At 37.6% G+C, this 20,357-nt stretch overlaps 1 protein-coding gene across 6 annotated transcripts in view; it reads left to right on the top strand.

The window, feature by feature from the left end:
• The first annotated feature begins 2,153 nt into the window (after positions 1 to 2,153).
• The window catches only part of LOC311088934 (sacsin-like), a 42,642-nt gene continuing 24,438 nt past the window's right edge, over positions 2,154 to 20,357 (top strand). Inside the window, exons 1-6 of one of the 6 annotated variants that reach the window (XM_084123321.1) lie at positions 2,413 to 2,563; positions 2,800 to 2,847; positions 3,142 to 3,241; positions 6,569 to 6,622; positions 11,114 to 11,201; positions 11,316 to 11,427. In XM_084123321.1, the coding sequence (XP_083979447.1) occupies positions 6,573 to 6,622; positions 11,114 to 11,201; positions 11,316 to 11,427 (250 nt within the window). In that variant the 5' untranslated portion in view covers positions 2,413 to 2,563; positions 2,800 to 2,847; positions 3,142 to 3,241; positions 6,569 to 6,572. The other 5 variants (XM_084123322.1, XM_084123320.1, XM_084123323.1 and 2 more) reach the window with 5 other exon arrangements.

Consider the following 20,357-nt stretch of genomic DNA (forward strand, 5'->3'; position numbering starts at 1 on the left):
CTTATCTGTATACCGCTGTTTTCACTGTCATAAAAACGGGCTGATGACTTCCTTGTTCTATGAAGTCCCTCCTTCAGAAATACGTAACGAGTTCTAATTGTGCCAGCGGTTCCTGTACGTTGTGATTCGACAGCAGCTTAGCGCACGTTGCCTGGAAAGGTCACGCCTCTTACCATAAAGTGGAGATGCATGCGCTCATGGAAGGCTTACGGAAGACAAAACTTGTAGTCCATTATAACATCTACAAAGACAGCCTTCATGCTTTCAATATGGAACTAGGCAAAGCTAGACAGACTTTCTTCTCAAATATTATAAACAGTAATTTAAACAACACACGCACTCTTTTTGCTACTGTAGAGAGACTGACAAACCCCCCAAGCCAGATTCCCAGTGAAATGCTCTCAGACAACAAGTGCAGTGAGTTTGCTTCTTTCTTCTCTGAGAAAATCATTAATATCAGAAAGGTGATCAGCACATCCTTGAGTTGCCCTGGGGTCAGACAGATCAGACCACCCGAGAAAGTTACTATGTCTGTGTAACGCAGTTCAGATGTTATGGGAAGAAGGAGGCGGGAACCGGCGAACATTTCAAAGATTTTAATAAAATAAATCAACAAATACAAAAACGAGAGAGAAAAAGATGGCAGTCCCTCATGGTCGACTGGCGCCACACATAATAAAACAAAACATCAAATAAAATAGTCCAGGCCTGGCCTCTCTCGATCTTCACTGTCGTCACTCCTCCTTTATTCTTCCGCTCCTCCGTGAGAAATACGAGACCGGTGCCCCTCGCAGGTCATCATTAATCACGCCACTGGCCTCGCGCCGTTCTCTCACGGCCCTCTGCCTCATCCTGCTCGCCACAGTCTGATTTAGAAGAAATTGATGGCAAAATTTTGGAAGAAACCGAACAGCACCTTAAAACATCAACCTGCGCTCTTGACACACTTCCCACATCTTTTTTCAAAAGTGTGTTAAACAGTTTAGAAGCAGATCTTCTAGAAGTGGTAAATGCCTCACTTCTCTCTGTGAGTTTTCCAAACTCCCTGAAAACTGCAGTTGTCAAGCCCCTCCTGAAAAAGAGCAATCTGGATAAGACCATATTAAGCAACTATAGGCCGATCTCAAATCTTCCTTTCATAGGCAAGATCATTGAAAAAGTTGTCTTCAATCAGCTGAACAAATTCTTAAGCTCGAATGGATACTTTGACAATTTTCAATCTGGTTTCCGACCGCACCACAGCACAGAGATCATAACATACTTCTTGACAGGCTGGAAAACTGGGTGGGGCTTTCTGGGATAGTCCTAAAATGGTTCAGGTCATACTTAGATGGGAGAGGTTATTATGTGAGTATAGGAGACCATAAGTCTTTTTCCTTCAGACTATACTGTAGCATGACTTAAAACAGTGGTTCTCAAAGTGGGCCCCACTTTCGGACCCCTCCGCTGCGCGTCGGACTGTTCACGCCTCGCCGTCGTCCATTAATACCTGCCAATGGACACCTCGTCGGGCATTAACCCTTACTTATTTGATGCTATAAATTAACTAGAAGGATAATTGTGAGAAATAATTGTGTATGTGTCCGTGCACTATATGAGAGGCGGCTCTTTTCGTGCTTTGTGAGTGCGCAGCACAGAACACAGCGGGCATGCAGACGTGTTCTCTCACGCCTTGCGCTTAAAGAATGCTATCAAGAAGAACACCGTTCCTGTCCACTGACGCAAGATCGGCGGCATTTGATTAATTGGCACGGGGCCCTGGGGTGGCCGCACCCAAGCACCCACGCAATCTCCGCTACTGCACGCTTGGCAAAAGTTCCGCCACTGGACCACTTACATACATGCTTAATATTATCAGATCTATTTATTTATTCACGTGAAAATTCTCACCACAAACTACATATATTAGACCTCATTAAACGACAAATAAAACCAAATGTACTATTTAAATTGAATTGTGTTAGCAACACTTTTTTATTAAACATTTTTATTTATTTACATTAGTAAGCTACACCGTGCCTGCTCATAGGCTACTTTTTTTCTTTTTTTAAAGAGACCCTATGGTGGCTGAGAGGTGCAAAACAAATCACAATTACAAAAACAAAATAACAAATCCAAAAACAAATTATAAACACAATGGCAAGTCTAAAATCAAAATAACAATTCCGAAAAAAAAAAAAAAAAATCAGAAAACACAACGACAATTTAGAAAACAACATAACAATTCAGAAAAAACGGAAAAGGTAGGTATATTTTGAGAATGACGTCCTTATCGCTGAATGGACGAGACACCTGTCAATCAAGCCAGAACCGGAATCAAGCGATACTGGAAGTACCGAGGGTAGAAAACAAATCCTACCCATCAACGTGCCAAAGATAGTTCGGTCCCATGGAGTGAGAGGTACGCCTAACGAATCTACGACATGTCTTTGTTCAGTCCCTGGTGGGTTGAGTTCTTGCAGCAGCCGCATATGTCATCACGTTTAACACGCAACTTCTGCAGAAGTACTAACCACATTGTCCGGTAGCCGAACAACTGTCCTGGTCGACGCAGCTTGTCGTGGTATGTCGAAAAATGAAATAAAAGAGAGCATTGCAGTGATGGCTTCTTTGTTGGTGTATTTACTCAGAATGAAGCATAAGATAATATGCATAACAAAAGCTCAAAACATACATTCTCAACATGTATATCACTTTTTTTACAGTAATGACCGTTGTAGACATAAGTGACTTTAAACATTCCATCACACTAGAAAGAAAAATATGATCAACAAGCTATTTAACACTCTCTCTGTGCAGTTCGCATGCTCTAGCTAGCCCCAAAATGACGTGTGGCATTTACAGCTGGTAAGTTACTAACACTCTAATCTCATGCTTTTTACTAACAAAATAAGACTGAAACAACATCATGTACTCTCATACACTCAAATAACATCGACATAATGACCATTTATTTTTTATTCTAAACCGTTTTAATTATTCTTATTTCTTTTGATTATTTTAATTTCTTCTGTAAAGCACTTTAAATGACCATTTTGTATGAAATGTGCTATATAAATAAACTTGTCTTGCCTTTATTTGACAACTCATTCATGGAACAATGAGTGAAGGAGGAGTGTAAGTTTCGTTTTCGTTAAACAGGATCTTTCTAGTGAACAGAAACAGAGAATCTGCTCGCGCTGAGCGGTTTATTACCAGACTCATTCTGATCGCTGTTCACTCTGCATCAGGACCACTGAAGGTAGGAGATAACCACATGTAGAAGTTTAGAAGTTTTTTAAATGTTATAATAATATAGGCTAATACATAATGTAAAAGGATATAATATAACTATATTTAATAACGTAAATATAATGTATTTTATATATATATAAAAAAAAAAAGGATCATAAAACTGATATTGTTTTATTTATCAAAAGTATGAATAATCAATATTACATTGCAATATTACATTTTTATATGTAGTCCACAATTGTTCATTGATGCAGGGAGGAGACCCAGTCGTCAGATGATTAAGTAAAATATTATTTCTTAACAGCAAACAATCAAATAATAAATGAAGAGTAAAATTAATTAATCTGTAATCAGGATAAAGAGTTTATTAAAGAAATTAACAGTCAAAATTAATTCTAATATTTCTAAGTAAAATATAATTAACACACCCCGAGTATAATATTCTTAGCCTATAGATAATTAAAGTTGGTTGACAGATCTCTCTTTAAAAAGACAGGTTGCGAAGGAGCAAGGTCTGAGTCCAAGGTATAGACTGACCTGTACAGAAACTGATCTCGCTATTATACAGTTGCTTATCAGATCAGAGCTAAGTTCCTCTTTTCATAGTATATAACAGCGAAGCAGACACACAAGACACAAACATATGTCTAGGTTTCATGTTTTCACACTCTGAGATGTTAGCCGTACACTGCAAGATGTTTAGCTAAGATAGGCTTCTTAGCACTTTATTTTAAGACATTCGAGCATTTCTGGTCTGTCTATAGGAAATTTACAGACTTTTGACCTCATCTCTAGACAATCAGTCAAGCAGCTACATTTGAGGCATAGAGATTAATAAAAGAAATGTATTAAACACATTTCAAATGAAAATAATGGTAAACATATCAAAATGATACTAATGAGAAACACATCAACATGATAATGATTTCTTAAAATATGATGATAACATGATAAAACATAAGAAAGAAATATATATTTTTTCTTTTTCGGATTCATCATTCATATTTTGTCTTCTGGAAAACATGTCTTTACAAACAATATTTAAAATGCATTTAATACCAGTTGTCTAGGTTCAAGCGCTTTAATACTTTAATGTTTTCAACATTGATAATAATGTGAAAAGTTTCTTGAGCATGGAAAACCTGGAAAAGTCATGGAATTTTAAAATAGCAATTTCCAGGCCTGGAAATGTTTTGGAAAAATAAACTCATAATTGCAAATCAGTTGCAAATGTAGGCCTAGCCTAGCCTAGCAACTAAAATAAAATAAAAGCTTTGACATGACCATTTATTTTTGTGTTCATTGAATTAAACTAAAACCGTTTTATTTCTATTTATTTTATGTTTTGCTGGGAACATAAATAATAGAAATATTCTTTTAAAAAGGCTGAAATATTTCACTTAGGCTAAAGTGATCGTGTGATTTAAGAAAGTTTATTGTTTTTGAATTGTTAGGCTACTCTGTTGTCTCTGAGCTCTTATTTGATGAACGAACTTGCGTCTCCTTTTGAGACACTAATTTCTCTGGGTGGAATTCCCAGAGTGGCGTAGTTTGGCGAAATGATCATTTAAACTCGCCTGCGGGTTGCCACAGAAGGAAAAAGCAGTGGTCGCACCGCCGCCTCATGCGCGCACACAAATTCTTCAGTTGCTAACTTGATATTGCAGCCTGTTCATTTTTAAAAGAAAATATAGTCAACCAAACTCATTACACCGCTCAAATGTAATAGTCTGTAATATAGTCTTCGTTTAGCGTGACCAATAATGCCAGTGAAGTACAAAGCTTAGCCTACTTAATAAACAGGCCTAATAGTTGAGTATGATTGCAAATAATGAAACATTTGGATTCGTGACGAATGAGAAATGTAGGATTTTTGTAGGATAAAAAAAAGAAAATGCTAACTGAAAAAACTAGCCTGCATTAAAAGGAAATAATGTTATTAATCGGTATTTTTTTCTAATAAAACAGGTTTCGGAACATAAATAATAGGCTGAAATAATAATATCTGAGTGAACCGGTGGAATATAATAAAAATATATAATATTACAGATTGTACTTTTAAGTGGCCAATGAATGAACAATATAATTAAAATACCAGAATTATTTGGCAGAAGCTTCTGCTATACTGTATAAAACAAATTAGTGAGTGATTTAGGATCAAAAGTAGGCCTAACATGTTCGAACAGGTCATGTCTGTGGCAAAGACATAAATTAAAATGCCATTTAATTTTATGTTAGACTTACATAAGTCACATTTTCGTCATTGTGTCTTTGCAAAATATATTTTATAGGCTCAAAGAAATGCGTTAAATTCACAGTGTGAATAATTCCACAATGTGGGAATTAAGGTTGCTAAAATGGGACGGGATATTTGCACTAAGTTCACTAAAAACGATATTGTAACAGTTTTATTGTAACACTGTTTTACATTAGATTTTTTCTAATGCCCAAGACAAGCATGTAAACAATATACTTAAAAATGTGGTTCTCACACTTTTATGAGCTCTGTCGCTTGCTGTCAACATGCGCCTGAAAGAGGTTAACCGTTAATGATGTGTTACACATCAGTTGCATATTATTGGCTTCAGTACACATTATAACTGAGAAACAAACATGACTGCCCCCTACTGGTAATGTACGTCATGTGCCAGAACTTCACTATGTGATGCGTATTCTTAATGGCCACATCTGTATGTGAGTCCCTCTGTTGTCCTCAGTGTGAAAAAGTTGGATCTCAAAGTCATACAGTCACTGTTGGAAAGGTGCAAATAATCAGAAAATTTTGGAAATCAAAGAATGTGCTGGAGGATTTTTCTGAAGAACAGCGGACAGTTTCACTACTAGACTCATGAACAACCATCACAAAACATGAAAACAGTTGTAGATCAACCAACAACACACAGTATAAGATTCAAGTGTGCAGAATGTAAACTTCTGAACTGGGTCAGTTGTGTAAATTCAGTTATTATTTTCTCTTGTGGACTATATGGAAAAATCTGTTATGCTGTTTAGCTTGTTCAGGGCAGTACAAAATAAAGAACAAAATGCAATTTTTATGATCCTCTAATTTTAATGATTAACATTTAGCAGATTCTGCGAGGTGTGTGTAATCTTATGTGCAGAACTGTGTTTTATCTGGAGGCCACAGGAGAAAACAAGAAAGCAAGGCAAACTAGCTAGGCTACTTAAATGTGTATGAAAAAAAGAGAGATTACATTTACAGTGCTATAACAGTTTCCACGGAATAACTGTTCAAAAAATACTTATTTTAAGAATTTGGAGAATTTGGAAGTTAGTTATTGTTTTTTAAACAGTTACATTTTTATCCACACAGGAGAATGAAAAGAAGGGCATTGAGTTCAGCATCGAGGGAAAAGAAGAAAAAGAAGTATGTGGTTTTATTCACTACATGTTTTTGTTACGATTATGTCCAGTTTTATTCCTGTTTGCCTGTGTTCCCCTTGCTAGTTTGTCTCCACATTTTTTGATTGAGATCGCATGTGTTCCTGGTTATGTTAATTAGCACTTTATTCATTTAGAGTCCCACTGAGTGCCTTGAAACGCACAGCAATATTCAATGTGTTGACGTAATGTCCACTGAATCAGGAAGACAGGGCGGGGCATATCGATCAACCCCTCCCCTTTTTAAATAGCCAATAGTGTTTAGTTTAAATCACAGTTCGGCCAGAACCGTTGAGTTCGGTAAAGCCTCAGTTTCCTCCTAATCTCTAACCGTTTCTCCTGCTGATCTCCTCCATATCGCTTTAAAATACAGCATTCTGTGCAGATTTCAAATGGGTCTGATAAGTTTTCTGGTCTGTGCCGACTCTGTGTATCGTGTCTCTGGCCCGGAGAAGACTGTGTGTGTGACACTAATGTGAAACCAGACTTTATTCGCCCCAATGGAAAGCATATTTACACAGTGTGAATCTTCCCTATCCCCTAAATTATAGTGCACTATGTGCTGCAGCTTCAGCATCTATTTATAGTGTAGGGGGCGGAGCTTCAGATTCTAGAGAGCATTTGACAGAAGTGAGAGACTATAAGTTTTGAATGCATATATTTTCTAAATGCAAATTGTACAAACACACTAGTAATTGATGATTAACTTAACATATTGTAAGGAGATATTAGTCATTGAAGGATCCACATTCATGCCATAAATAAGCCACAATAAGCTATTAATTAGGCTACTTATTATTTGAATGTACAGTAAAAACCTTTAAGCCATTATTTAGCATAATATACTTAGCAAATATATTATTTTTGTGCAGTAATGTACTTAGTTATATTTCAGTGATTCACCATCTATTAAGTTAACTGAACAACATGAAGCTAGCAACTATGTTTAAATAGTACTGGTTTTACAGTTATAAATTGCTAAAATATATAAAGACAATTTGAAACCCTGTATAAAGTGAAAGTTAGATCCTCATTAAAGCTATAATATGTAAGATTTTTGTAATAAAATATCCAAAAATCACTTGCACAGTGTGATATATTTCCTGCAGTTGTGAACTTACAATATCCTAAAAGTTCACAAAGATTTTTAATTTCAGAGAAATTCCAATTTTAAATAATGGCTCGCCCTGGTTCACTTGTTGTCTGTCAATGACGTAATATTTGCATTATCCCTGGTTTCTGCTGGTACTGCCATAGTAACCATGGCGACAGACGTGGATAACTGCGTTAGGCTACGTCTAGCGACACGCTCATGCCGTTGTTGTTTCGTTCAAACATTATGGACCATGGCAGACTTGGACAAAAGGAGGACTAAAATGAGGATCAATATCAGCGTGGCGTTTTCGAGATGCTGAGAGCTTCACGTCCGCGAAAAACTTGGACTTGACAGAGACGCCGCTCTTGCATGTACTTTATTAGACAGGTGAGCGAATGTACATAAAACTAATCAATTTTATATCTCAACATGATGAAATGTCAGAATATGATCAGTATGTTATTCTAATGTTGATCTAGCTTACTGCTAGTCTCATACAGACAAACTAACACATAAAACAACATTATAACTTTCAACACACTCAAATGCTGTTTAGTGTGATAGTGTAACGTTAGACTAAGTGAAACAGCGCTGCGTTACCTCACAAGTTGAATTCGTCTAATAAACTGGCCTTTGTGAGTAGTAATCCAGCACTTGCGTGTAGTTCGCTAGAATTAAATGTCCTTATTCCTTTATATCCGCAGGACTCGCGTGTGCCGCTGATATCTGTCTCTCATTAGCAATCACGCCCTGATTCACCACAGTCATGTTAAAAACTTCAATGTATTCACTCATCCATAAACATTATTAGATCCATCAGCAAGTTCCATGATTCCACTTATCACTGCGTCATCAACCTACGCCTTTGTTATTGTAAGAGGTTAGCGACCTCTAGCGGCGAAAAAAATAAATAAAATACATATTGCAGCTTTAATTATGGCACTTATTGAGTGATATTTAGGTTTATTAACCAGAATAAACCAATAGTCCTGGCTAAACTGCCACTAATACAGTACTAATAAAGATGATTTGACCCCCTGTTCTAAAGATAGGTTCTTATTCACACTTTTATTTTGTTTAGCAGATATTCTGCAACATGATTTCACGAGAATGTGTATTTTTACGTAGCATGGTTTGCGTACATTTACTTATGTTTTCATACACTGAAACGTACAAGATAAAAAACATTTTGCTCTGTTCGTGACTTCTGCTGCAAACTCGTTTAGAAGGATTATGTTAAACAAGACTACATAAAACCTTAAAATTAATAGAATTTCTGTAATTTTTAAATAATAATGTAATACTTATTTTGTTCACCATGGGACACAAAAGGCGATATATAATATAACTTTCACTTTAGAACAGGGGGTCAAATGGTCTTTATTACACTATTTTAGCAATTTATAACTGTAAAACCAGCACTAATTAGACATAGTTACTAGCTTCATATTGTTCAGTTAACATAATAGATGGTGTTACAGTCAAAGACCCAGAACCAGATATGATGAATGAAGACCCGGAGTCAGAATTATAATAAATTCAAGAAAAGTTTTACTGAAGATAGTTTGCAGTTTCATCAGTAGAAGTCAGCTTCAAGACTCACACAGGAGTTCGTAGGCCACCCCGCTTACAGTTACAAAGATCACAGCAGTTACACACACACACACACACACAAACACACACACACACACACACACTAAGAAATTGATAAACATAGTAATTTTTTACACATATACTGTACAGATAGACTGAAGAATATCTCCAACGATTATGCAGCTGACACTCAGACCCTGAAGTTAGGCACGTCGTGACCTTCCAGGTCGCAGATTTGGGTTGCTGGGTGCCAGCATGTCCGGAACAACAACTCAGTCAATCTCCAATAATGCCAGTGGTTCCTTAACCTGTAACCAAGAAAACTAACACACACACTGAGACACAGCTTTTCCAAGGTTGGATTTGGCCAGGCTCTAACTATAAACAGGAGAGTCCTCTCAAAACATCAAGACGATGCATTCTTTCTCTCAAGGAGAGCTACACTTTAGTCTTACACAGTAAAGTAAGGCTTTAACTGATAAATGGTCCCTAGTTAAACTATAGACTTCAATGACCCCTGTATGTTTTAACACATGTTGAAGACCTTTCTCAAACACAAAACGAGTCCTTATTTAATTTCTGGAAGTCGGGCTAAATAAGCAAGCACTGTTACTGCATTCCTGGCATCAAATACAGACATTAGAGAATACAAGAAAAGAACATTTCAGCAATCACACTGGTAACTTCTATAACAAAGTAAATCATAAAAATAAATATCATAAGCCTAGAGAAGCCATGTGATGTTTAGAAGGAAAAATATTCATTAATACCTTTATAATTATAATCACTCATTAGATATGCATTGAAGCAGCATTGGACTCCAGAATCCACCCCCTTCAGTAGCTTATTATGTGGATCCTTCAAATGTTTAATAAATGACTTATATGTCCTTACAATATGTAAAGTTAATCATTAATTACTAGTGTGTTCATGCTTAACTAATACATTATTGATGAGAAGTTAATCAATAATTATTTGTAGCGGTATTTTAAAGTGAAAAACATAATAACTCTAGTAATTACTGAAGTCATAGTAAGCTTTTGAAGGTTTTGCAAGGTTTTGGATAGTGATTCCTTCTGATGGATTTGGAAACACTAGAGTTATTACTTGTGAGTTATCATGTTTTTCACTTTAGAAAAAGCACTGATTCAAATAATTATTCATTCTTTTAGAAGAATGTAGCTACATTTGAGTCATCACTATCCAAAATCTTACAAAACCCTCAAAAGTTTACAATGACTCTAGTTATTACTAGAGAGATATCATGCTTGGGTAACACTTGAGTCATTACTAGTGGGTTACCATAATCTTAATTTTAGAAATAATTATACATTGTGCATTATTCACATTAATTATGAACTACCTCATTCAACTGAGTGCTATTACTTACTAATTCATTAATCAGAGTTTCTTGTTAGTTAATAGTAGGGTCCCCCTTTATATTAAGTGGCCCTAATACCTGTGAACTTACATGGTAACTAGATGTGTACATGGTATGTAATTACAGTGTAAGTACACATTGGTACATAGTATCTACAGCTGTAAAGTACAAATGTGTAACAGGACATTGGTAACAACACTTGTTTCACTATAGTAAGTACACATGTGTTACAGGAACTATGTAACTATATGAGAAACACATGTGAATGATGAAAACAAACCAAAAGTCTGGGAAAACAGAAACTAAGAACAAACAAAACTGAATAAACAAGACTATTACATGAACCTTGAATTTGCTCTGTATGTGTTTTGAGCAGTTTGTGATAAACTTTACATTGTTCAATGCAGAAAGAAATTTGGTGCGACGTCTCCACCATTCATTGATTACGTGAAAGAGATTTTGAGAAGGTACCCAGATGGAGGACAAATATTGAAGGTAGGCTAAAAAAGGTTTAAATATTGCCTGAATACTTTCACAACATTGTTAAATGGTATGCATCTTAAATATCTCATCGTATCTGTGTTTAATATTAATCCTGTAACGTACCAGGAGCTGATCCAGAATGCAGATGATGCAGGAGCTTCACGTGTGGTGTTTATTCATGATGAGAGGCATTATGAGACTCAGAGCCTGTGGACTGAAGAGCTCGGAAAGTATCAAGGTATTTGTGTTGCAAACAGATTTAAATCACACTTAAACTTTATAAAATTACTGTAGAGCAGCAACAAAGTACAGTCTAGGGCAGGGGTCGGCAACCTTTTTGTCATAAAGTGCCATTTTTAAGTTTCCGAGTTCATCACTGTGCCACAACACACATTTAGCATATATATATATATATATATATATATATATACACACACACACACACATTTTACATTTTCATAATGGCTAACACAGAAATAGTACGAAAAATTTAAATATTTTCTTGAAATTTGTTTTAGATTTAGATAGACAATTTATAGTATTTATAACTCCTAACTAGAGATACACCAATTACAATTTTCTAGGCCGATTCCCGATTTCCGATTTTTCATTGAGTTTGACCTGCCGATACCAATTTTAGCCGATTCCTATTTCATTTTACACTTTACAGCACACACAAATATTTATTTTCTATATAGCCTAAGCCTATATATTTTTTTAAATATAAAATACCATATCCTTAACTGAATAATAAAAACAAGTTTAAATGGGTAAATTTTTTATAAATATTTTTGAGTCTTCATTTTCTTTTCTGACATAACCTAATCCAGTTCATGTTAAAACACACTAGACATGCACATTCTGTGCATTTTGGGAACTTTTGTTTGAAATCAAATTTATTTTGTCCATCAAAAGTGTGCTTTCACTTTCATTGAGCGTGAGCAGCGCAGACAAAATAGACTTGGCGGCGAAACCCGCGCTTCACTGCTGCTCACGCGCTGCTCCTGCTCCCGTTTGAATGCACTCATTGATTAACATGAACGCCGAAAAAAATATGCGTGAAACGGCCGTAATTCACGAGGTTTCCTACATGTGCGTTCCGTGTTTTTTTACTATGAGGAATTATTACATCAAAATGTAGATCTGTGTGCAGGTAGACTACTTTATCTGAATGAAATACATACACTTCTCTCGCATTTGCGCGCGTGCCAGCGATTAACCCTCCGCGTGCCAGTGTTGGCACGCGTGCCTTAGGTTGCCTACCCCTGGTCTAGGGTTTTACATTTGTCCTCATTCATATGTCACAACCATGAAGAGTTTTTTTTAATGGGAAAGATTTTAAAGGGAAGGTTTGAGTTCTGAAAGTTACAGTTTTTTTTTTTTAATACAAAAATCAAACTTTTTGGTAGCGGCCATTTGCACTAAGTGATTACACTATGTTAAAATAGCAGTATTTTCTTGCAATAAGTTTAAATAGTAAGCTAGTTAGATGCTATTTATAATTTTAAATAGTGGCAGATAGCATTTCACCTCAGTGTTATACATCACACAGTAGTGGTGGGAGAAAAAATCGATCCATTGATGCATCGCGATTCTCTCTCCAACGATTCTGGATCGATTCTGAGAATTTCAGAATCGATTCTGAGCTTAGTTTATAACCAGATGTGCGATGACGCAGAGTTTGCTTTAGAAACACCCGTCTTCTGCTTGCTAACAATTCCCCACACACGTACCTTCAGTAAAATAATATTTAATAAAGTTCGGAAAGGTTGAAACGAATTATAAGGACATTCACAGGCTTCATTGTACAGGATGCGCTGTGAGAGACGCGCATGTTTGATGTTACACTTGAAGTGTGCTGTCTCGCGCGTCGATATTCTCCTTAAAAATGCTCTACGAAGTCATCGTTTATGTGGTTTGGAATGCAGTGGACTTATATATTTAAAATATGAACCTCGCTAACAGAAGGCTGCTTTCAGTTTCAAATGCTGATGCGCGCTTTGTGTTGACTGCTCGCGCATGCGGCTGTGCGACTCCGTGTAAGTGGTTTAATATACTTGTGCAAAATGAACGTAAACACAGCAAGTTATGTCTTAAGGGATTAAACGGTGAGGACAAACCACATTACTTGTATTTAAAAAGAGATCCGAGCGTGAATGCAGCTAAATAGATATCTAAGATATCTCAGTCTAATAAGATGTCAAAGTAAAAAACAAAAGTATGATGAAAATAAATCACTCACAGTTCTTGAATGGAAAATGTTCAGATAATCTTAAATACTGAAAGCACTCTTCTGTTTCTTTGTCATTTGTTTCTATGCTTCTCTTTATTAGGCTATTTGCTATTTATATGGTTTGAAGTTATATTAGTTTAAAATTCTTAAAATAAAACTGTTTTAATGTTTTATTTATTTTATTTGTAATTATAAAAAAAATAGACTACTTAATTACTTATGTAAACTTATGAATTAATGGGGGGGGGGGGGGGGGGGGGAGATAAAGAATCGTTCTGGAATCGGATCGTGACTCCCAGAATCGGAATCGGATCGGATCGTGAGGTGACTGAAGATTCCCACCTCTATCACAAAGTATGCAGTAATAACATAGTGTAAAGTGTAAATCAAGTAACTAGAGTGTAGATCTAAATATCCAAAAACCACTAGAACAATGCTATATATTTTGTTGATTTATCCTTAAATGATTGCAAATGTACCTAAGAATGTTTAAATCCAGAGAAATAAGCAATTTTAACCACGACAAGGACCGTGTCCGTGCATCGCCTATCAATGATGACGTCAATGAGAAACTATGGAAACACCAAAGACGCTTTAATATATTATGTGTTTTATAACACAAGTGAGCAACTGTTTGGATACTTTAATCGACAGAAAACTAATCATTGTTATACAGCTCAACACAGTTAGTCTGTTTGTTTCAATCTTGTTTTCTTAATTTACCGCGAATACAATATTTACCATGCCTAATATCGATCTAGCTCACTGCAATGTGCAACAAGTGTCTCATATAGTAGCTGCCGAGTGAATGCACAGAGTAGCATAATAATAACTTTCACTACACTTAAATGTATCTAACATGATAAAACAGTTCACTGCTTTCGAGTCATTTGTCGTGCTCGTTTCTCATTAGCAATCGCTACAACGGCTTCGTAACGTTAATTAATCTTTAAAGGGATAGTTCACCCAAAAATGAAAAATAGCCCATGATTTACTCACCCTCAAGTCATCCTAGGTGTATATGACATTCTTCTTTCAGACAAATACAATCTGAATTATATAAAAAAAATGTCCTGGCTCTTCCAAGCTTTATAATGGCAGTGAATTGCTGTTTTGAAGTTCATAAAAGTGCATCTATCCATCATAAAAGTGCATCTGTCCATCATTAAAGTACATCTATCCATCATCAAAGTGCTCCACACTGCCACGGGGGGTTAATAAAGGCCTTCTGAAGTGAAGCTCATTTGTTTGTGTAAGAAAAATATCCACATTTAAAACTTCATAAAGTAAAATTATGAATTATTAAAAATATGAATTATTACCAAATTAAAAGCGCTTTGAGTACCTAGAAAAGCGCTATATAAATGTAACAAATTATTTATTATTTATTTTTTATTATAAAATAACTAGCTTTCGACTAAACGAACAAACGGATTCCACTTAAGTGTAAAGTCCTACTTATGCAAGTGATGTGACGTACTGATATTTACGTTATGCCATGACACACTACGCTACTTCTCAGGCCCGGATTGGCTAATCGGGAGCACCGGGAGAATTCCCGGTGGGCCGGTCTGTTTTATTGGCCAGGAGGGCCGGTGTTGTCATGGCACTGGGTTGAATGCTTTCCTTATAGGCTCCAGTCATAGCGCAGCCCCACTATTTTTTATATTATTATTATTTTATCGCAGCCCCACAAAAAAAATAAAGTCACTTTGTTAGAGATGTGCGAACAAAAAATAAGAGATACAAAACATGGATAATAGCCTATAGGCGCAAAGGCGGCGCTGAAAAGGCCAGAATAATAAAATATCTCTAGAAACTCAAGCGGCCAAATAGCCTACCAGTCAGGGCCGTACCGACCATTGAGGTCTCCGAGGTCCGGACCTCGGTAATTTTTTCCTGAGTGTATAATGAACGTTGTGAAATAATTGCCTAATATTAACTGCTGCAATGATTCGCATATCGCGACGATAACCGACCTCATCATCTGAGCTGCTTCAGCACTCAAACACCGCTCGTCGGCAATGGCAAAATGTTTGAGATGACCGACCAAAGCAAGAGGGATTTATGTTCACCCGAATCCCAACGTGACGCTTCACGAGATAAGGTGCAAGTGGCTAAATTAAACAGCTGTTTTACGAAAGAAATTTTAAACGACCGACATAAATAATCACTTTACAAGACTGTAATCTAAGCTCATCTTCAGGAAGGACAGATTTACAGGTAAAGATAAAGAGACTGAGAGAAGAAGAACGAGAGAAGGAGATGGAGATGAGAGAGGAGAGCAGGTAGAGCAATAGCCTATTGCATAATAATGAGAATAACTTTATTACAATGGATTCCTATTTAACACAGTCAGATGTTCTTTGCCAATGAGAGTGGAAAAAATAATATGCCCCCGAACCCCCTAGAACACTTTTGGGACCTCTGTATTTATAAAACCCTGTGTACTGATATTGCACTGAATAGAAAATTATATTTTTGAAAAATACGATGAATTACAAGGCTGTACAGAACAGTGCACTATTGCAGACTTTTTTAGGCTCAATTCTAATTCACCCCTTGCCCCTACCCCTCCGTTTTGCGCGTTCCCGTGAAGGGGTAGGGTTGTCTCGATTATTTTTTGGTTGGAGGGGTAGGGGTAGGGGGAAGGGCCAGATAGCCCTTGAAAGATTAGGCCTTATATACTGAGGGTTTATTTACATTATTTTAATAGTCAGTCGGGAACTAAAGTGGGCTGGTCTAAGGCATGAAACTCCAGGGCTGAAAATGAGTCCCACTCAGGCCCTGCTACTTCTGATGTCACAAGTTGCGTAAGTTGCTCTTTAGGCACAAGTAGACTGCATATGTTTGTTTGGCCAGAAGCTGTATATATGGATATTTTTCTTACACAAACACATCGATTTGCTTCAGAAGGCCTTTATTAACCCCACAGAGCCATGTGGAACACTTTTATGATGGATAGATGTACTTTAATGATGGATAGATGCACTTTTATGGACTTCAAGACAGAAACAGCCATTCAATGCCATTATAAAGCTGGGAAGAACCAGGACATTTTTCAACATAACTCCAATTGTATTTGTCTGAAAGAAGAATGTCATATACACCTAGGATGGCTTCAGGGTAAATAAATAATGGGTTCATTTTTGGGTGAACTATCCCTTTAATACATTATTGTATTATATATGAATATGATTTCTGCCTGAGTACTGTCATATTCTCCACTGGCTGTAGAGGTGAAGACAACAACTCCCATAATGCTGCCAAATCAAGACGTCATCAAGCTATGCCTTTATTTTGAATAAACAACCTCTAGTGGCAAAAAATGACATAGTGTGCCATTAAAGCTACAGTAGGGAACTTTTAGAAAACGTTGACTTAGCCTGAAAATTTGAACAAGCACAGCTTACAGGTCACTCCCCCTTGCTCTCTGCTGCGCTACAGCTCCTCCCTCCACAGCTCCTCCCCCACAACGGAGCCTGCCGTGAACGCGCAGGCTAGTAAACAATGCAGGGCCACTGATGACGGCGGATAAACAGTTATCGCACATTCACTGGTAGGGACGAAACATCAACAATATGCTTTACATTGACTATGGCCTGCCCATACTTTGACTACAAACTTGGTCCTCAAATCATTACGTATTTTGCAATACATGTAATGTAACTTCATAACGTTGCACTCTTTCTATAAGTTATAAATAGCTAGCAAGATAATATAATGGTAACGTTACAGTATCTAAGTAATTATTCTAGCGATGTGTAATACTAAATAAGGTTTGCTAGTACATTATTTCAGCAACATGACAAGCCAGTGAATTAGCAGGTTTCTATTGTTGCTTTGCACAGTGCAGCGCGTGACATTTTATCTGTATGCTATGCGGCTAGAGTTTTAACACTGAGTCAATGGGCTCCGACGGGCTTGTTTATCGTCATCAGTCTTTTTCCGTTTACCTGTCTTTGTTGCATGAGCTGGTGCCACTCGAGAAATGGGCAGTTTTGGTTGTTTGTCCGAGGCCATTATCACAGCTGCGCGGCACACCGGCTATCTTGATTTTGAACGACGGTGCGCGCTGACTGTGCGAGAGAGGGGGGTGATCAGCGCGTACACAAGCATGATTGACACTGCTAAGACACTCCTCCTGGCTCTGATTGGTTGTTTCTTACCGGGAGCGGTTTATTTCTGCAAATAGCAATAGGACCACTGGGAGGAGCCTGGGGAGCTTGATTTTTTCACAGATTATCTGTCTCATATTCTACTGTCAGGAAATAATTTTGACAGTTTTAACAAATATGTAAAAAATAAATTTTTACAAAAGTTACCAACTGTAGCTTTAAATGGATGCTTCCTTATTGGGACAATAAAGCCATCCCTAACCCTGAACACTTTATTATTAAACACACGTTATACACTTAATATCCACTTTTCAAAGGTTTTCTTAATTTTTATTGAAAATACATGACTTCTGATATGTGATGGGAAAAGAAAGTAGAGCAAGTAGTAGTAAGTAGGAATTAGAGTTCGGCAAAAGGCGGATTCAATCTCAGGCCGATTCAAAAACTTTCTGCCACACACTTTACCCCTATTGCTACTGTTAATAATGCAGTGTCTTCCATGATTTAGTCTGGCTTAAACAGATGTCACTGGGCAAAATTTGAGTAAGTAGACTCTGCCAACAATTTGGGCTATTTGAACTTAGTTTCTTTCAGTTTAGTGAATAAAAGTATAAGTGTAAAATATCAGCCTATTGCACTGATTGTTCTGGCAATATGATTGGCTTTATTCTATGTGAATGTATCAGTAGGAGTGGATTGAAGCTCAATTGAAGCTCTGTTGTGAAGATCTACTATTTGCATGGGGAAAAAATGATCTGATTGTTGAATTTGGACATTGGGCATTGATGATAATTGGCAGCTTTAGCTTCTGACAGGACTGGGTTGGGTATCGAGAACCGGTTCCATTTTAGAACCAGTAATTTCCAAAAAATGGGGATTCGATAAGACGCACATATTTCCTGACTTTAGGGCCATTCACATATCTTGTTTTTAGCACGTGCAAATTCGTTATTTCAAATGTATTGACAAAAACCAACCGACTTTTCCAAAACAGTTGGAAGTTCATGGTTGCTGTAGCATCTGGACCAATCAGACAACACACAAATGATTCATTATATTTAATAAATTATTATCCAGCAAACTCACTCTCCCAACAAAGGTCTATGAAACTTCCCCCAAAACTAACATCCCAAATGGAGCTAACACACTGGCAGAACCCAGTGACCTGTTACAGGACACATGAAGACTGACAAGTCTTTTACGACCCAAAAAGGAATTTGCAGTTGTGAGTTGTGACTCTCACTTAATTTTTGCTGAGAAGGAGAAATAAACCACTTGAGAAATGTATAAACATATATCTAATTTTCTCATATCATGATTTTCCTTTTATGTGGTTTGGCCTATGTATTCATTCTCTCTTTTAAACTCTTTTGGATTAATGTTTCAGACTTGCATACTATGGTTAACCAAAATGTGTAACATTAGTCTCTATAAACCCCCATTTGTCCCCCATTTGTTAATTTACATTACATTTTGCTAACTTCGTGACGCATTAGTATTATAAGAATCTTGAAGATGCTTTTCTTAAACACCCAATCAAATTACATATTCAAATGCCCTGCTAGAACACTGCTAGGCCGAAAAAATGTTCGTCCAAAGAGAAAACTTCTTATTGGCTCACACACTACGCTTTAAAAATCACTGATGACAAGATCACGCCTCTTAGTCTCTTAGTTCCTTTCCTGAGAAATCCTGATGTGAAGATGATGCTGAACTAGAAGTTTTCTAGAACTAGAAGGACGCCCACACTTGTGCCAGGCTGCAGCCTTGTCTTTCCATTCACCAAAGATCCTCTGACTCCCACTGGTTCCCTTTCAGTCGAGAACGTCAGACGTAGTCGACTGAATGTGATCACGCTAGGTAGCCAATTGTTTTCGAGCATGCGAGCACGAGCAAATTAAATTTGGCATCCGTGATTTGCATCACACACTCCACCCCGCGAAGCGGGTATAAATACGTAAGTGGATGCACGCACTAGTTGGTTTTTGCTTTGGAACTGTTCAATGGTGTCTGGAGAGTGTGTTGAGTGTTTCAACAAGCGACTGTGTCGGTGTTCTTCTGGAAAAGACTCTCCAAGTGCTGGTGGTTTCTACAGCACGGTGCAGCGGTGGTTGTGAGCTTTTAGCTCTCAACTGCTGTTCTAACAGCAACAAAGTTCTTGTTTGTTTGTTGTCAGTTGGTTGAGGGTGAAAAAGTCAGTCCTTCACTGTTTCAGTTCACTGAAACTGTGTTGCCGCGGTCATTCCCTGTGTGCTCCGGCACTGGTGACGGGTCCCATTTTCTAAAAGAGCAACACGGGTGTGAGTGCATATTTTTCAAGATGCCATTCATCCGTGTGTTTCTGGGTGCGGTAAGGCTCTGTCCCCCTCTGACGGTCATGAAAGCTGCATCACATGTCTCTGTAGTGGACCGACCAGCCATCTCTCTCGGTGCCCCACCAGAGGACAAGGATGTCTGTTGCAGCATCGGAAGGGGAGCTGGGCTCTGGAGATGACGACTCAGCTGCGCTGCCTCCCTCTGGGAGACGAGCGTTGCCCGAGCCGGATCCAGAGATGTCAGCTATGCTGAAAAAGGCCGCCGAGGCAGTAGGGCTCGTGTGGAACGAGCCACCGTGTCCTGAGCCGTCTTGGTTGGATGATTGATTTCTCGGAGCGGGCCGGTCTGGTTCTCAGCCCGCAGCTCCGGTGCCATTCTTTCCTGAAGTGCATGAGGAGTTGACAAAGGCATGGATGGCACCTTTCTCTACCAGAAACAGCCTGAATAGCTCCTCACCCCTCACTAACCTTGATGGAGGAGCAGCTAAGGGTTATAAAGCTA

This window comes from Abramis brama (genome assembly GCF_963993115.1).
Source record: "Abramis brama genome assembly, chromosome: 8".
NCBI lineage: Eukaryota > Metazoa > Chordata > Actinopteri > Cypriniformes > Leuciscidae > Abramis > Abramis brama.